The sequence below is a fragment of the Haliotis asinina genome, chromosome 16, assembly GCF_037392515.1.
Source record: "Haliotis asinina isolate JCU_RB_2024 chromosome 16, JCU_Hal_asi_v2, whole genome shotgun sequence".
Lineage (NCBI taxonomy): Eukaryota > Metazoa > Mollusca > Gastropoda > Lepetellida > Haliotidae > Haliotis > Haliotis asinina.
The window spans coordinates 11,070,101-11,081,742 of NC_090295.1; the positions used below are offsets into that span (position 1 = coordinate 11,070,101).

Genomic DNA, 11,642 nt, shown 5'->3' on the forward strand with positions numbered 1-11,642 from the left:
AGCAGGACCACTGAAGGCTTTAACCGCTAGGCTATCTCACTGCCTCACTTCCAGGTGAATTTCAGTTCTGATTTCACTATTTGTATACTTTTTCAGGTTTGCGATACCAGGGCAGCTGAATCAACCAGCAGTTCTTCAAGTGACACTTTCTTCAGGCATGAAACACTGTTTGTTGTGACCAATGTCCGTGCATCCATACCTAACGACCCACCACAGTTGACCTCCACAACCTCCGTCACAATGGAAGAAGATTCTGGTAGGTTTTTATTTCCTTATGCACATCTCAATCAGGAAGTTAAATTTACACCATTTATGAAGTTCTTTACTGCCACAATGTAAATGTAAACCTGTCAGTTATTGAATCAATACTGAGACAAAAATCCACCATCTGTTGATGTCACTGACTAAATGAAAATGAGCATTTGAAAAAACATATGTATTGTTAGAAGATCAAAACAACTAGGTAAAATTTCTAAAATAGAAATTTAAAAAGAGGTCGATTTCAACCCAACTTGATCAATTTTACAAAGCAGTTAAAAGATTTTATATGTATAAAAAGTATATATAACCTGCACATGCTTAACCGAGATCTTGTTCAAATATAAGTTATCATCTGCGCTGATGTAAATACAGGGCAAACATGTATATTTATGTTCACCTTGCAATGAAGGGGTACCCAGTAGGATGTGGTGATGTGACTGTTGATGTTCTTGCTCCTCCAAAGGCAGCTTAGGTTGTAAATGTTAATTAAATATGATTTGATCACATTGACGAGCTGTGCCTTCTTTTCAAGGCACCCTGATCTACCAGCTGTCAGGTGTTGATCCTGATGGGGACACGGTCAAGTTTAAAATCAACCCATCATCTGATGTAGCAAGTACCAGGGACCTGACACTGACTCCAAGTGGACTGTGAGTAATGGCTGGTGTGGGTGTGAGTAGTGCTGGTGATGATGTGAGTATTGGCTCCTGATGATGTAAGCAGGGGCTGGTGATGGTGTGAGAAGGGCTGGTGTGGGTGTGAGTAGGGCTGGTGATGGTGTGAGTAGGAGCTGGTGATGGTGTGAGAAGGGCTGGTGTGGGTGTGAGTAGGGCTGGTGATAGTGTAAGTAGGGGCTGGTGATGGTGTGAGAAGGGCTGGTGTGGGTGTGAGTAGGGCTGGTGATAGTGTGAGTAGGGGCTGGTGATAGTGTGAGTAGGGGCTGGTGATGATGTGAGTAGACACAGGTGATGGTGTGATGTGAATAAAAATTGCCCCGGTATCTAAATTGTATCCTGAAAATATTTTCAAAGTAACTGATGAATTCGACATTCGCTCAAACGCTCGCTCACTCACTGATGCCATGTCTGATGCAGCTTCATGCTCCTTGCAGCTTGACCTTCACACCGGCCTTGAACTACTACGGAACCTTCACTGTTCCGGTTGTGATTTACGAGGTGAATGTTGTGGACATCCCAGCTGCCTCCACCCTAGTCGACATCACCATAGAGGTCACAGCAGACAACGATGCTCCCAGCGTGTTCGCCTTCAGTGACGGAGTTAGCCTCATTCTGGCTGACCCAACTGAACCTATTATGGTGAGTGAATTTTGAGCAGGTCATGGGTAAGTATGAAATACCAGAAATTGTACCAACACATTTTTGGATCTTCATTGCAGAATGAGGGCCCAGATGTTAAAGTGTTTGCTTATGATGAAGACCTCTGTTATATTGCAGGAACATTGCTACAAATGGAATAAAACCATATTCACTCACTCACTCACTCATGTCAGACTGTAGACAAGGTGACTTCTTCCCTCAAAACTTTGCTTCTCCTAAAGGCTGCAACGTCATGTCCAGAACTAAAATATTTATAGCATACTTTGACAGTTGACTTTAATTCTGCACTGACTCTTCTTGGACATGGAATAAAATATTCTAATGGAAAAAAAAGGTATCGCATGAAAGAGCATGTGTTCCTTTTTTGTGTGTTTCTTCACAAGACTAGTATGACATAGCTTGTGAAGGAGTGAGTGAGTGAGTGAGTTTAGTTTTACGTCGCACTTAGCAATATTCCAGCTATATGGCGACGGTCTGTAAATAATCGAGTCTGGACCAGACAATCCAGTGATCAACAACATGAGCATAGATCTGCGCAATGGGGAACCGATGACATGTGTCAACCAAGTCAGCTAGTCTGACCACCCGATCCCGTTAGTCGCCTCTTACGACAAGCATAGTCACCTTTTATGGCAAGTATGGGTTGCTGAAGGCCTATTCTACCCCGGGACCTTCACGGGTAGCTTGTGAAGGAAACTGAAAAGGGAACACTTGTACTTTCATGTCATACCGTATTATTTTCCCTCAGTATATGTTTCATGGATTGGAATGCGTAAATAATTTGAAGTAACCTGTAAAGTCAGTTACCATTCAGTAATGATAGATTAAGTGACATGTTTTGGTTGAAGTGCTAGTGAAGGTGACTATCAGCTTTCATTTTTCTGTCGTATCCCTGTGATGTGAGACCAGCAAAGAAAGCAGACAAAGGGACCAAGTTAACTGAATTGTTTTATTTGGCTGGCTGTCCCTTCACCAGTGAACGAATCATCAAAACAGACCTCATGTATCTCAAAACAGAACAAAAATCACCAACATAGGAAAATAAACTTCAAAAACTGCTACAATATCCTCTAAAACTAAAAAAACACTTTGTAATGAGAAACTATTCACTATGATACCGGGATGTAGCGCATCAAGCCCCATTGTAGTAAGCTTCAAACCTATGTTCCTGCTTCTCAGTGTTGGGCTTGCGATTCTGCACAAGAAACAAGTCACATATGCACTTAATTTGAATCACAATAATATCATATCTGAACAAGCGATGCAAAGCAGAAAAATATGCTTTTCACATTGTAAAACCAATGTATTACTGCTAAAAATAATATTCCCTGGATTCTTGATATCATTCACAAGATATACATTCCTCGAGGTTTATGTGAATTATGTCTCTGTATGTATGTCCTTGTACTTGCAGACGCTGATTGAACAGAATCTTGTCAACGACAGCTCCGTCACCTACAAGTGGATGTTTGGAGCTTATGATGTAGACCCCGCTGAGAATTTGACGATGTACTTCACACAGCCAAGCAATGGGACGCTCACTTATGATGACGTGTCGGCACAGGTGCCAAACTGCTCAGCAGAAACGGTAAGGATATTGAGTGAGTTTAGTTTTACGCTGCACTCTGCAATATTCCTGCTATATTGTGGTGCACTGTAAATAATTGAGCCTGGACCTGACAATCCAGTGGTCAACAGCATGAGCATTGATCTACTCAATTGGAATACGATGACATGTGTAAAACAAGTCGGCGAGCCTGACCACCTGATCCCATTTCTCACCTTTTACGACGAGCTTAGGTTGCTTAAGGCCAATTCTAACCTGGCATTTCACGGGTCAGTAAAGGTGCTGACCTGCCTCTTGTAGGACTTTGGGTACTGCAGGGGGATAACACAAATGATAGCCATGGGTTACTTGGCTACTGGTGTGCATCTACAGCTACTTGGCCACTGGTGTACATCTACAGCTACTTGGCTACTGGTGTGCATCTACAGCTACTTGGCTACTGGTGTGCATCTACAGCTACTTGTGTACATCTACAGCTACTTGGCTACAGGTGTGCATCTACAGCTACTTGGCCACTGGTGTACATCTACAGCTACTTGGCCACTGGTGTGCATCTACAGCTACTTGGCTAATTGTGTACAGCTACAGCTACTTGGCTACTGGTGTACATCTACAGCTACTTGGCTACTGGTGTACAGCTACTGGCTACTGGTGTACATCTACAGCTACTTGGCTACAGGTGTGGATCTACAGCTACTTGGCTACAGGTGTGCATCTACAGCTACTTGGCTACAGGTGTACATCTACAGCTACTTGGCTACTGGTGTACATCTACAGCTACTTGGCTACAGGTGTACATCTACAGCTACTTGGCTACAGGTATGCATCTACAGCTACTTGGCTACTGGTGTGCATCTACAGCTACTTGGCTACTGGTGTGCATCATCCACATGCAGCTTGGATCATTGCTTTTTAAGTCAAACACATGATAACCTGAGTTTATTATATTAAGCTTCCCTCTTTGAAAATTAGTGATCAACTGCAAGAGCATTTATCTACTTAACTGGGACATGATGTACAATATGATGTTATAGTAACAACTTCTTTATTATTTTTTAAAAAAATCTTTTTGCATTGTTGTAAATAATAAATAAGTTGTAAATCCATTCCATACTATGTTATGTTACATTCTAACTTCTAAATGACCATCAAGCATCAGATGTAATTATAGGACTGAGCATAATCGTAATTGTTATATAGTAATGTAATAGCCAAAGAGAAATCACGTTAGTCCATGAGTAGCCGAATTAAAGTCAGAGAGAGTGACAAGTATGGCAAGTCATGTGACCGGGGAGGAAAGACAAAGGGAGGCTACTCGGTGAGTGTGATTGTACATCACCTTCAAGAAGGAACTTCAAGGGATTTCAAGTGTCCTTCTTTGCAAAGAAGGAGGAGCTAAGCATCTGTATAAAATGAAAATAAATATCTTATTCAGAAAATGACATATTCCTGTTTTCCCACCTATGTTCCATGCCACAACTTTCTTCCAGACTGGCATCCTGTGCTCCAACTTGTCTTTGCCTCACTCCCCCGCTGCAGTCAGTTGGATATACAGATCATTCCAGTACATCCCTGACACTGATTACACCGGGTATGACGAGGTCCGGATGTACATGCAGGACAAGGCAGGGGTCTACTCCGATGTCATCACAGTCAGATTTGCAGTGATGGCCAGGCCCTGCCAGAACGATGGAATGTGTTCAAGTAAGTTCAGAATGACGGAACATGTTCCTGTTTATTCAGTGAGTGAGTGAGCGAGTGAGTTTAGTTTTACGCCGCACTCAGCAGTATTCCAGTTGTATGGTGGCTATTTGTAAATAATCAAGTTTGGAACAGACTAAACAGTGATCAACTCATGAGTTGATCATCTGTCTGTGCAACTAGAATATAATGATGTGTCCACCATGTCAGTGAGCTTGACCACCCCATTCCGTTAATCACCTCTAAGATCGAACGTGAATCTTTATGGGTTTCATGTTAATTCAGAGTGACTAACATGTTTATGTAAGTTCAGAATGACAAGATCTTATACCCTGATCTTCGCAAGTCTACTAAAATGTGATACCATTTGCTGTGATTCATGATTGCAGGCAGAAACGAGAGTGAGTACACATGCAACGACCAGCGCAGGGCTGAAAGTTTTGACCTGTACTACACATGTGCCTGTGTACCAGGCTGGACAGGGAATAGGTGCGAACAGGATGTGGACGAGTGCCTCAGCAGCCCTTGCAGTTGGCCGTATACCTGTTACAACGATGTCAACAGATACTACTGTGCATGTCCAGAAAACAAGCCAAACTGTGACGGCTTTGAGTCGTGGATGATCGGACTGATTGTTCTGGCAGTCATCCTGGTTGTCATTATATCAGTCTTGGCATGGTACATTTGTCTGGTCAAACGAGGGTAAGTTGAGTTTGGCAATCCTGCAGAATATTTTTCTTAATATTGCTGCTTTATGACACCTATAACAATCACGAGTGAGTGAGTTTAGTTTTATGCTGCACTCAGCAATATTCCAGCAATATGGTGGCAGCATGTAGATAATCGAGTCTGGACCAGACAATCCAGTGATCAACAGCATGAGCATCAATCTGCGGAATTTGGAACCGATGACGTGTCAACCAAGTCAGCAAGCCTGACTACCCATTAGTCGCTTCTTACGACAAGCATAGTCACCTTTTATGGCAAACATGGGTTGCTGAAGATCAATTCTACTCAGGGACCTTCACGGGTATAAAAATCATGTATAGCCCTGGCAATCCAGTGGTCAATGTTAGAAGCAAAATTCTACACTTATATTGGTGTATAACTTGCATTGAGCTTAGTCTGACCACCTGATCCATATTTTGACAGGGCTTGATTTAGACATTTACAACTTGCTCTGATGCAACCTTAAACTGAGAAATACAACCTCATTTTTGTACCAACTTGCACCAGTGAAAGTTAGTAATATTCCTGTTCCAAGAACACAGTTCTTGGATGGAAAACAGAATGATGAGGACAATCGTAATTCCCATACTTTAACAGACATATGACAGTCATAGCGCTACGATCACTTTGTGAAATGGGCCTCTGGGTTGGATCAGCAACACAGTGCAGTGGTTCAAAATGTTTTTTAAGAGGCACTTGCCACAGGGCAAGTGACTACAATAAAGTTAACTTGTCCTGGCTATTTTTCCACTGGCCCTGATTCTATGACACATTGTTTGACGTTAATGTTTACTGGACTATTTATCGAATAGTGATCAATTTCAGAGAACGACAGCTCTAAATTATTATTATTGCGAAATGTAATAGCTACATTATGAGCAGATATGAAATTAAATCCAAGTTTATTTTCAGTTTGAAACCATCAGTGGAAATTATCTAGTCAGGTGTAGCAAGATGTAGCAAATGTAATGATTTACAGCACTTTCCATATTTAGCAAGAGGTGCAACCTGTATTTATCAGGTGTAGCAAGGTTGGGGTGCAGTAACATATGATGTTTCAAATCTCTTTTGCAAACCTAGCAGCCTAGTGGTGAAAGTGCTCCTCAGACCAAAGGTCCAGGTTCGCTTCCCACATTGGTACAATGTGTGCAGCCCATTGCTGGTGCTCACCACAGGGATGTTGCAGGAATGCTGCAGAAAGCACTGTAAAAATAGACTCACTGTCTCACATTTCAGCCGTCTGAAGTGGTCCACACTTTTCATGAAATTGAGGTGCAGGGCTGGTAGCCATTCCAGCAGTAAAGGAAAGGACACTGCCACTGCTTTTGTCAACCAAGCATATCAGGTAATGTGGGACAGTGGGGTAGTCTAGTGGTTAAGGTGTTTGCTCAGGGGTTCGATTCTTTCCCCCCCCCCCCCCCCCCGCCCCCCCCCCCCCCCCGTGACTACAAGGAGTGAGGCCCATTTCTGGTGCCCGTCACCATGATGTTGCAGGAGAATTGCTAAAAGCATAAAACCTGAGAACCTAAAAACCTACAACAACACTCACTACAAAGTAGAACAAAACCTCACTCACTCACTCACTCACTCACCAGCTAATGCAGTAAAGAAAGATGTTTATGGGACAAGGGAACTGGTCGTTCGGTAATTTATTAAAATATATACCCACAACAATATTGTGTAGCATGGCATGGGGTCATCCCGTTAATGACTTTCTTTTACTGACTGTGTTAACATTTGGTCATTTGGACAAGGCAGCCAGCTTTGGATCAGAAAGTCTGTGGTTTGAATCCCAACATTGGACTCAAAAATCCTATGGCACACCTACATGTCCAATTTTCACCTGTAATTTATTACTTTCCATGAGAGAGTCACAGTCTTTGAACAGTGATGTCATCAGCAATTTTCTGATTTCATTCTATTTCTGTTTACTTCATTCGCACATTTTCACAGCTTTGGCATCGTGGCTGTTTTTGTGGTTGTTGCTATTGTGAGAACTTGATACATAATAAGCTGAAGGCTGGTCACGATATTTTTTTTTCTTTTAATCTCAAAATGCAATGTTTTTATTATCAGAAAATCTGTTACAATTTTGAGGATCACCTCCCGGGGAAGGGTGACTCACATTTGCATTGTATGAACGTTTACTGACAGAGCAAGTTTCTGACATTGATAATCTCAGTATGACTTATTATAAACTAAACTTTAGCCACTAGCATGGTGTGATGCGTCTTAGTTATTATCTCAAATCATAGTAGACCAGCAATACACCTGCATAATCTAGCTGTTAATAATGAGAGTGGATGGCATTAACTGCCATTCAGTACTAAAGATTGACAGGACACTAAGGAGGAGATTAATAATATACATGTACACCCTGTTGGTTGCAGGATTATGATGGAGATCAGCTTTCCTTGGTGAGTTTTTACATGCATTTAATTTAGTGGAATTCTGGCTTTACTTCATCTTGTAAGTTTCGCAGAAAATGGTGTGTCTGGTTTCTTTTCATCTAATAGGCTTGATGACAAACAAGTATTCTCAGGCCATATTTGTTTATTTCATGTTGTGTAAACTAATTTTAAGATATATAAATTTTGTTTCGTGAAACTAAAAAAAATTAAATGAGCGATGTGACTGTTTCTTCTTTACGTCTCTTTATTTTGAAAATATTTCACAAAATTGTTATTTAAGAAGACTTGTTTTATTACACAGGATGAACCATTCCGGCGGCATTCCCAGGATTCAGGTGCATCATGGGTAATCTTTGGCGGCCGCCCCGACCCAACATGTGGCACCCCGCCACATGACCAGAGAAGAATTCGTTTTGTTCCATCGGTCAGTGATTAGTAATGAATCATATAAACTTGACCTGGTTTTTTGGATTTTTGTTGTTGAATCAGATCAAATAACTGATGAATCTTGCAGAGTCCTTATTTCCAACTCAGCAGCTAAGAAACCCTATGAACAAAGAATTTGAAGCACTACTCCATTGGCAATACCATGATAAAGTATAAAATTAAGACCACCAAGTCAGAATTTGTGGATCAGGACATCTATATATTTATTTCCACACAGTAATGCTTAACTTGTAGTCTAAGGGGAAGGAAATGGCAATTAGCTAGCTTGTCTCACAGTCCCTGAACCACATTATTTAACCTACAGTCTAGCCCTCCCTGCAGTGTAGCCTGTCTCACAGTCCCTAAACCACATCATTTCCCCTACAGTCTAGCCCTCACTGCAGTGCAACCTGTCTCACAGTCCCTGAACCACATCATTTTCCCTACAGTCTAGCCCTCCCTGCAGTGTAGCCTGTCTCACAGTCCCTGAACCACATCATTTAACCTACAGTCTAGCTCTCCCTGCAGTGTAGCCTGTCTCACAGTCCCTGAACCACATCATTTAACCTACAGTCTAGCCCTCCCTGCAGCGTAGCCTGTCTCACAGTCCCTGAACCACATCATTTCCCCTACAGTCTAACCCTCCCTGCAGTGTAGCCTGTCTCACAGTCCCTGAACCACATCATATATAGTTTTGAGGCTAGATGATTTCAGTTTGTTGTGAAAATATTATTCAGCGTTTTTTCATATATATAGAACACAGATACAAACCTATAAACATTGCTGAACATATTTATTTACTGGCTTAGTGTATTTGTAAAGCAATCTGTTATTTGTAGGTTTGACAGAGCCTTATGTTAGTGGTGTTCCGATGATCAAAAATCAGTCAAAAGAAGGATTAAAAATGATTGTAAAAAACATATTTTCAATTAGTCAGAATTTTGTTGTTTTAGTTTAATACTCTTGATTGAAGAAAATGAACTGTTAAATTTGACGAAACATACAGGAATAAATATTTTGCTCAAAATTGTAAAGCTAAGTGCACTGTAATATTTCAACAACTTTTATTGTTTAATTACTTTTCCAGTGTCTTTCGTTGTGTGGCAGTAATAGTCACAAAAAAACAACAATTATTGGTAATAAGTCATGATTCAGAGCTGTCAGTGAATTAAATTCTATATCTCGGCTAGATGACAATAAACTGATGGATATGTTCCAATGGCAACAATCTGCTAGGTATTAATATTTTGAGGCAAATCCCAGAAATCCACACTTATTTGTTAAATATTGGTGCCATCATTGATGATGATTTTTACAGTATTTACGCTGTTTTCATATGAGGTGTCAAACGTATTTTGTTGTTGTCATGAACGAGCAATAGGCATAATGAACATCAAATAATATAGTACAAACGGCATGCATGGACCAAGTCAGAATCTTCACTACCCAACCCCCGTGTTGTCTCTTATAACAAGCATGTGTTAATGAAGGTCAATAGTTATATCACACATTTGCATTGGTCATCTGAGAATCGTGCTCTATGTATGTCAAGTTTTTGCCTCGATGTGACATTATTTCATCCATTTCTACCTTGTGTAAAATTGGTGTGATTATTGCAACATTTTGGCATTCATTTTTCAGGTGATGAAACGTACAGAAGAGCAGAAGACCCAGAATCCATATGAGGATTCTTGGAACCGGCCACTGTCAGGGGAGATCACTCTGGATGAAGGGATCCCTCAGGTAACAGAAGTTCAGAGTCCCACTCCAAGAACACCTGTGGCGCCAAAAAGCATCATCAGTCCTGTCTTTGAGCCTGAGCCAGATTATTTCACACAGTCTGGAAATATGTAGAGATATTCATGCTGTTTTATTTCAGGTTTAAATATTTCAGTCGTTTTCAAATTTTCAAACAAGGCTAGTATGAGGTGACAGTAGTGTTTATAGCAATATTAAATTCACTCGACACCACTGCCTTTTCAGTTTGGGATCAAACTTGTTAATTTACTAAAAAATAACATTAACACATTGTGTACAGTGAGACATTCCTTGGTTCTGGCGTTCCTGTGTACATCAGTTACGAAGTACATGAACTTCTTGTGGTACTGTAGTAATGCTAGCAGTGTATTTTTTATTATATTTTTGTAAAAGTGAAATTTGTATTTTTGTACTGTCTCTTATATTACTTTAAACTCTGGTCCTTCATTGAAATCCAAGATTTGGTGATATGTCTTAACAAGTTTTAGGAATATTAGAAAAATATTATCAAACACTCCTCCATTGTTCAAATACTTTTTAACTGCACTTTTTTAAAGATGGGCTTTGTGAATACGTAAGCATGAAAATATCTACTTGCTGTTTCTTGTGGACCTCCTGGACGTGTACATTATTGATAGCATTGATGCTGTCTCTTTTGTGTTCTGATAAAAAAAAACACAATGAAATTGAATGATTTACTTCACTGGAGGACCTCATGAATTGCATCTTTGCTCAGTTTTACGTTTGATACAAGAAATATGAATAAAGTCATCTTGAGAGATAATGTTGTCTGTTGTTTTGTTGGGTTGCTTGACCACGGTAGTTCTCTTTGTAGAGCTGCATTATTTGTTTCTTGTTGTACAAATTCCAACATTTCCTGATGTTGATAATAAATTCCAAACATGTTGGAAAAAGGCAAACCAGTCAGAGAATTGTGCATCCCTCCAATATGTAGGTAGATCTAACTGGTGAGTCATTCTGCCAACCCTAGGGGTCACTTGGTAGACTTACTTTGGTGTCAAAAAAACATCATCACCCCGCCCAAACGGTAAATTATGAATGGTACCTTACATAATCACGATCAATTTTTTAACAAACATTGGGACATGTCTTTATTTTCCGTAGTATTGAAATGGTAGTTAGAGTGAAATACACTCTCATTGCACGCTTTTGAACCTTGCACGACTGAGCAGAGGTAAATGTTCTCTGTGTTCTCTGAGAAGCTGTGCGTAAGAAAGACGACCTGGTCACATAAGCTCCGACCACTCATGCATATTTATGATGTATGTGCACTTAAGACCTGTCGGGGTTTAAGGGCTCAACATACGTGTGCGTGTATTTGGATCTCTCGCCGTCAGTTGCATGATTCTTATCCAAAACTTCACAGCAGACAGAACAGTCTAAAACCGTCGGCCAAAAAAATTGTCGACATTTTGTATTTATATGTTCGTA

General features: G+C 40.5%; 1 protein-coding gene across 1 annotated transcript in view; it reads left to right on the forward strand.

The window, feature by feature from the left end:
* LOC137268211 (uncharacterized) overlaps positions 1-10,974 on the forward strand; it is a 138,883-nt gene extending 127,909 nt beyond the window's left edge. Inside the window, exons 128-137 of the mRNA XM_067802752.1 lie at positions 97-256; positions 794-911; positions 1,373-1,577; positions 3,013-3,186; positions 4,656-4,869; positions 5,256-5,568; positions 6,832-6,940; positions 7,986-8,012; positions 8,308-8,430; positions 10,074-10,974. Coding sequence (XP_067658853.1) covers positions 97-256; positions 794-911; positions 1,373-1,577; positions 3,013-3,186; positions 4,656-4,869; positions 5,256-5,568; positions 6,832-6,940; positions 7,986-8,012; positions 8,308-8,430; positions 10,074-10,286 — 1,656 coding nt within the window. The 3' untranslated portion in view covers positions 10,287-10,974. The remainder of the gene's footprint in view (positions 1-96; positions 257-793; positions 912-1,372; positions 1,578-3,012; positions 3,187-4,655; positions 4,870-5,255; positions 5,569-6,831; positions 6,941-7,985; positions 8,013-8,307; positions 8,431-10,073) is intronic.
* Positions 10,975-11,642: the final 668 nt, after the last annotated feature.